The sequence below is a fragment of the Trachemys scripta genome, chromosome 10 (assembly GCF_013100865.1).
Source record: "Trachemys scripta elegans isolate TJP31775 chromosome 10, CAS_Tse_1.0, whole genome shotgun sequence".
Classification (NCBI taxonomy): Eukaryota; Metazoa; Chordata; order Testudines; family Emydidae; genus Trachemys; species Trachemys scripta.
In genome coordinates, this window is record NC_048307.1 from 37,498,775 (window position 1) to 37,505,266 (window position 6,492).

A 6,492-nucleotide genomic window follows, 5' to 3' on the forward strand; every position below is an offset into this window, starting at 1 on the left:
GTCTTTTAGTGTTTTATTTTTTCGCCATTCTCTTACTTGCTTCTCATTGATACAGAATTCACAAGCAGCGCCACAATTATTGTTTGCTTCTGCATATTCAACAACTTTGTTTGAACGCTGCGTGATAATCAGACCTTTTTCTTTTGATTTCACCATTGTTCATTTTAAATACTAGTATGAAAATAGATTACTATTATTATTATTGTACTTATAGATTTTGTAGGACTTTATATAGGAATGTCACCTGCTTTATCACTGTCAAATTATTATTGTTCTTTGTTTATTTCAAAGCAGCCCTGTAGATTGTCATGTCTGTCGGGATAAAAGGCTATTTCAATTTTATTAGAGATTCCATCGATTCTGCATATTATATTTTCATATTGGCTCGGACTTATGAGGTCCATGGGTAGAAATGCGTGAAGAGATCAAATTACACGGTAGCGACTGACACCAGTGCTATAGTACTATAGTTCATTGTATTTTTCTGATTGGCTTGTAAGACACAACATTTTGTGAAATGCATGGATCAAATGTCATGCAGATCTGCAGCACTGCTCTTTTAGTATTCCTTTCAAGCCAATCTAGTCCACTAAACAAAGCCTTTGCAACTTTAAAAGGCTGCAGTATTGACGTCAATAAATGGGTCAGCAAACTTTGGCTCCTTGCCTATCAGGGTAAGCCACTGGCGGGTCGGGATGTTTTGTTTACCTGGAGCGTCTGCAGGCATGGAGCCCCTCAGCTCCCTGTGTCCGCGGTTCACTGTTCCCAGCCAATGGGAGCTGCAGGAAGGCAAGCAGGTGTGGAGCCAGTCTGCCTGGGTTATCTTCCATGAATTTGCCAAAATGGTCACTTGCAGTTCTGCTAGCTTCATTAGAATCCATGCATAGAAACGGGTGTCCTTTGTGCTAAAAGAGCAGTTGAACATTGTGGTGGGTCTTCCTATATTCCAGCTGTCCCTGGAGATAAAGGCCATCAAACCCCTTCTCTGTGTAGCTGTAAGTTTCACATCCTGAGAAATGCAAAAGCAACGTAACATTCTTCCTCTCTCTGTAGGAGGTGGTGATGGGCAAGCCCTCTACCTTGATGCAGACCTGAACCATGGGAGAACCAGCCACTGCAATACTTTCAATAATCAGCCACTGTGCTCTGAAAACTTCCAGATCTCTGCCATGGAGGTGTGGGGCTTCAAGGACACTATGAATGTCTGAGGCTATAACCGTCATCAAAACAATGAGCCTGTCAGACATCTCAAAATTCTCAAGACAAATACTAATGCAAAAGCCAAGCTAGCACAAAAATTCCACTAGGCTCCTTCTAGCTTAGCTATTAAGGAGCACACTAAATGCAGGGCTTAGTTGTTTACTGTTGCTCCTTATATGCAACATGTAAAGGACTAGGTGGTTAATTCCTTTTACCTCTGGCAAACTGGGTTCAAACCCTGATTTAGGTAACAAGTGGAAATGTGGATATCTCATTCTAGTCCTGAGTGGACGTGTATCCATATGCAATCAGTCTCTGAGGCCAGGACTGAACAGCAGCATTCTGCTCATCAGGATGCAGGTATATTGGCAGAGCTGTGTGTGGCTTGTACAGTGTCTGGCTCGTGCCAATGACATCAGTTTGCCACTTGCAGGAGCAGAATATTGGTTTATAAAATATTTGACACAGAATATTGGTTTATGAAATCAATGGCTTTCTATAAGTGAACTTTGCATATGGGTCCATCCATCAGGCAGATCCATGTATCCATTTTCAGCACCCTTTCCTGAGCAAGTCAGCAAAGCTTCTGAAAGGAACAAAGACTAATAGTTGTCTTTCCCCACATCTGAAAGCTTGTGTTCTTCATCTGCTTGCAGAGTCTGCCCCTCTGTAGGAAGCATCCAGTCTGGGAAAGCACTTCATTCAAAGGGCTGACTTTCTGTTTACATTTCTGTTACATATCAGAATCGTGACTTCCAATTGTAATATTATGATTCATGGCTCAGGCAGCTAAAAGCCAGCAGGCTATTTGCAGGGCACAAACTCTTTCCCTTCTTCATGGTTCCTGGAAGCTGACATGAGACTTTGCACCGGGAATGATAACTGGCTAGGCAGGAAATTAGCAATTGGATGCAGAAACTCAATGCCTTCTCCAAAGAGAAGCGGATAAGGGTGGGTGAGTACCTACAGAAACAGAAAATGATCACATCTATCAGTTCTGTCTTGTGTCTGGGAATGTACTATTTCCCCAGACAGGCTCTAGGGGGTGCTGTTTCTATAGCATCTGAATCTGCCTATTGACTGGAGAGACTAGTGCTCTCTCAGTGTAAAATACAGCTATGCTTTGCCAGTAATGCCTTGTGGTGCAAGTTGGACAGGTGTGACAGTCCTTTCTTCTTGCTTGAGAGTTCTGGCAGCACTTCTCCACAGACACGCTTGGTGACTGGAAGTGATTTCCTATTGCCTGACACCTGAAGTTAGCAGTCCAGCTTTGAGACTTGTCCTTTCCTGGCTTAGTCTGTGCATCTCAACAGAGGATCAATGTGAGCACATGTTAGAGAGATTCCTCTGAGTACTTCAGCAGAGTGATTACTAGTGAGGGGGAGTTCTACAGCCAGATGGAGGGAAAAGAGAGCACTGTTTCCTCACCAGGTATATAGTGACATCAGTTGCATTAAAATAGAGAACCTTGATTATTACCTTTTTAAAGGTGCATTTCTTTTATAAAGGAAGATCTAAATATGCAGTGAAAATCAGTGGCCCAACTCTTAACTAGGCTGGGCAAGATCTCCTCAGAATCCACTGTGTCAGATGAGGCCACATCTAAAGGGACTGTCAGACAGTTGTGTGACTTTGGCAGGGCACTGCCTCTCAAGAACCCACTGGCAAAGCTTAGCCTGGAAGATGAACAGCTACTTGTGATACCATTGTCGGAAGCCCTTCCGTAAGAACCCAGGTCAGTAACAGTTCATGGATGCACCCTTTTAAAATGATAGATATACATCAAACTGTCTGTTTGTAATCAGAATCTTTCGCTTGTTGGTGAAGAGCAGCATCACTTACTCCTGCAAGAGCTGGTAACACCACAAGCACTCATAATGGAACAAGGTAGCATTGTCCTTGCCCTGTGCATCCTTGCAGTGCGTTGAATGTGTTTGGAGAGGGCAGCTGTCATGTGGCTAATCCAGCATCCTGGGCTCTGACCTTGCTGAGTAATAGCTGTAGGAGCAGACTCTTCTATTCTGTGTGAAAAATATACATTTGTCAGTGTTAAATCTGAACAAATATTCTGTTAGAATCTTAAGCAGCTTTGGTTCCAGCTTGTTTTGCTGCTCACCTTGAAAAGGCCTCCCTGTGCCTATGAGTATAGCTGCAATTGACTGACAGCCCATACCATCTGACATGCTGTGAACTTTGCCGTACTCTGTTCTGCGCATGGCAGCAGCACATGGGAGGTAAGTGAATGAAGTTTGCACCTGCTTGAAGAGTCAGTTTCCAGATTTAAATTGACTGAACTAAGCCCCTTTTAGCTTCCAAGTGATAGCGTGCACTAGCCGTGGGGCACTTGTCCACCCCCACAGTTGCACCGTTGGGGTTCTTAAATGTCAGTATTAGCAACTGGCTCAGCTAGTAAAAAATAGTTCATTTCAGTGCCCCCTTAAGATCAGTCAGCAGGAGTTTCCATCCCAGATGGCTTATAACAAAACTGGTCTGAGAAGCTAATTGCCCGTTCCAGGCACGGTTCTGGAAGGTTTCCTATGCCAGGATGGAATATTGACATTTTTACCAAAGTAACTAAGCTGCAAAGGGAGCCTAAGCAAGCTGAGAGGGTTACGTGTGGCAGCTCTGGTTCCACTGTAGCCTGGCTGTCCCTATTTGCATATTGCTGAGAGTGATAGTTAAGTTTGCTGATGCACCCATGGCAATGCTGCTGAGCACAGGCCCTGGAGAACAAGCTCAGGTCCATGATCTGTAGACAATTACTTCATTAACTGCTCTGGTGTGGATGGATCATCTCTCAGTAGCTGGCACTGTAAAATCTCTACAGTGCCTTTAACTTTCCATACAGAGCTCTCATGTCTGTTTCTCAAAGCAAATTCTTTCCAGACTGAAAGAAACTAGTGGTAATTCCTATTCATGTGTCTATTAATTGAGCTTGTAACAGATTATATCATCCACCTGCACCAATGGCTGTTGGCTGAAAAGAACCTTGCGTGATTGTACCTTGCTTTCTACAAGAACTGGCAGGTGTCCATCTATCTGTAGGATATTGAAAAGCAAATGTCATATCACTTTTGATGCTTAATGGCATCTTATCAACTTCCTTGGGCAAAGGATTCATTCAGAAAATGCATTAGGTACTTTGGGGGGGGGATCTCTTAAATATGTTCTCCCCTCTGCCTCATTCTTCCAGCTTGTGTACAGGATGTTCTTAGCAGTAGCTTTCATGTAATTAAGATATCACCTGTCCCTTGAGCTCTGGGTTGGCAAGAGTGGGAGACTTTCACATTAAAGCAAATCTCTTCATTTAAGTCTGTCTGCAAAACACATCCAGACACATTCTGGTTTTCTTGCCTTCCCCCACCTCTCCCACATGCTAGACTTGAGCCCTGCCCCACTCCTCAAATAGCATCTACAGAATCCTCCCTCCAGACTGCTAGGGTGGAAACATAACCCCACAAAACTGCTTGAATAGAAGATGACAGCAAACTCGGCTTTAGAATACTAGGCTGGTTTTTCAAAGAACCCTCAGGGAGGTAGGCACCCAGATCCTACTGAAAGTCACTGGCATTTGGGCATCTGCCTCTTAGCAGCAAAGAAAAGCCCAGTTTTGACCTTTGCCAGGATTGCATTGTGTAGAAGTAGCAGATGCCCCTAATCCTTCCAACATGGAGGGCCCACAAAGAAGCCCCGAGGGTATTTCTACACTGCAGCTGGGAGGTGATTTCCAGCACACGTAGACAGACTTGGGGTAGCTCAGTTCAATCTAGTGCACTGATAATAACAGTGTGGATGTTGTGACATAGGCAGCAGGTCAGGGTGTCTACCCATGTTCAGACCTGCGGGCTCGGGTAGGCTTGGACTTGAGTGGCTAGCCTGAGCCACCACCTCTCCCACCGTGTTCACACTGCTATTTTTAGCACACGTGCTTGAGCTGAGCAAGCGCAAATGTCTGCCTGAGCTGGGGATCACACTTCACAGCTGCAGTGTAGACGCACCCTAAGAAACCTATGCAGATGGCCTGTTACCCTATTTCTGCAGGTGACCATAGCAGAGTCTTCACTTCCTTCTTAAAGGAGCTCACCACATGGGTAATGGGAGTTTGTGGTGAGTAGCTTCTCATGATGCAGTCTGTGTCTAGGCATAGGCCTTGCAATTTGAGGGAGGGGGAGGATACTCTTATGACTTGGAATGAACACTACTGCACCAGGGTAATTTGGGGGTTCCACTGCATGAACCCCACTACTGGAAGCAATGGATGAAGCTGTGCTAGAAGTAACTTCTCCCCTTGCCCAGATGGGTGGGGTAATTAGTCACCCCTCTACTGACTGCCATCTGTGTTCATATCACTCTTAGAAGGAATCTATTGCAGCAGCAGTTTGTTTTACCAAGAAGTGGTGCTAAAAGATCTCATTAGGGTGAGTATTTGAGAAATAAAATCCCAGAAGACCAATTTAGTGTACACAGGTCTGGCACGTGGATAACCCAACCTGACCAAGAAGCCATAACAAACAAGCAAGAGGAATTGTATTATATAAAGCTGTCTTTCGTATTCTCCTTTTGTAGTTATTCCATAAAAACTAATGCTCCTTTTATATGTAAATGTTCATGTATAATATTTCTCTTTGTGAGCCTAAGGCAGCTCAGAGCTGTGGCACTATGAGCTGAGGACCTGTCCCTTCCTCTCCAATGGCAAAGATGCATCTTCTATCTGTGATTAAAAATTGATGTTAAAGAAGAACAGGAGTACTTGTGGCACCTTAGAGACTAACAAATTTATTAGAGCATAAGCTTTCGTGGAGAAGTGGGCTGTAGTCCACGAAAGCTTATGCTCTAATAAATTTGTTAGTCTCTAAGGTGCCACAAGTACTCCTGTTCTTCTTTTTGCGGATACAGACTAACACGGCTGCTACTCTGAAACCTGATGTTAAAGAGAAATCCATCCAGGTTCATGTAAATCAGTGAGCAGTGTTGTCTATGTTACATGCAGAGCTCTTGGGGCTGGGTACATAGACCAGTTTTTGAGAAGACTGCTAGAGTGGGTGACTTCTCAGAGATCAGGGCTCCAGCTGGGAAGTATGTAGTATGACAAGTTACTTTACTGTAACTCTGAACAGCCTTTGACGACATGTCCCTTTGGTGGTGGTATTGCGTGTTATCAGTGCCCTTCGATTTATGCTGTTAGTGTGGAGCTAAGGTTCTGGCTGTTGAGATGCAGCTGCTGCTCTTTAAGAGCATCTCTGGCATCCTGGGAACCCATTTCTGAGTTGTAACTTTCTATTAGAAGGTTTC

The 6,492-nt window shown here is 44.2% G+C and overlaps 1 protein-coding gene across 5 annotated transcripts in view; it reads left to right on the forward strand.

Moving 5' to 3' along the window:
- The window catches only part of TBC1D24 (TBC1 domain family member 24), a 168,492-nt gene extending 162,497 nt beyond the window's left edge, over positions 1 to 5,995 (forward strand). For all 5 annotated transcript variants that reach the window (XM_034783313.1, XM_034783314.1, XM_034783315.1 and 2 more), the window contains one exon: positions 1,054 to 5,995. In XM_034783313.1, the coding sequence (XP_034639204.1) occupies positions 1,054 to 1,208 (155 nt within the window). In that variant the 3' untranslated portion in view covers positions 1,209 to 5,995. The remainder of the gene's footprint in view (positions 1 to 1,053) is intronic.
- The last annotated feature ends 497 nt before the right edge of the window (positions 5,996 to 6,492 follow it).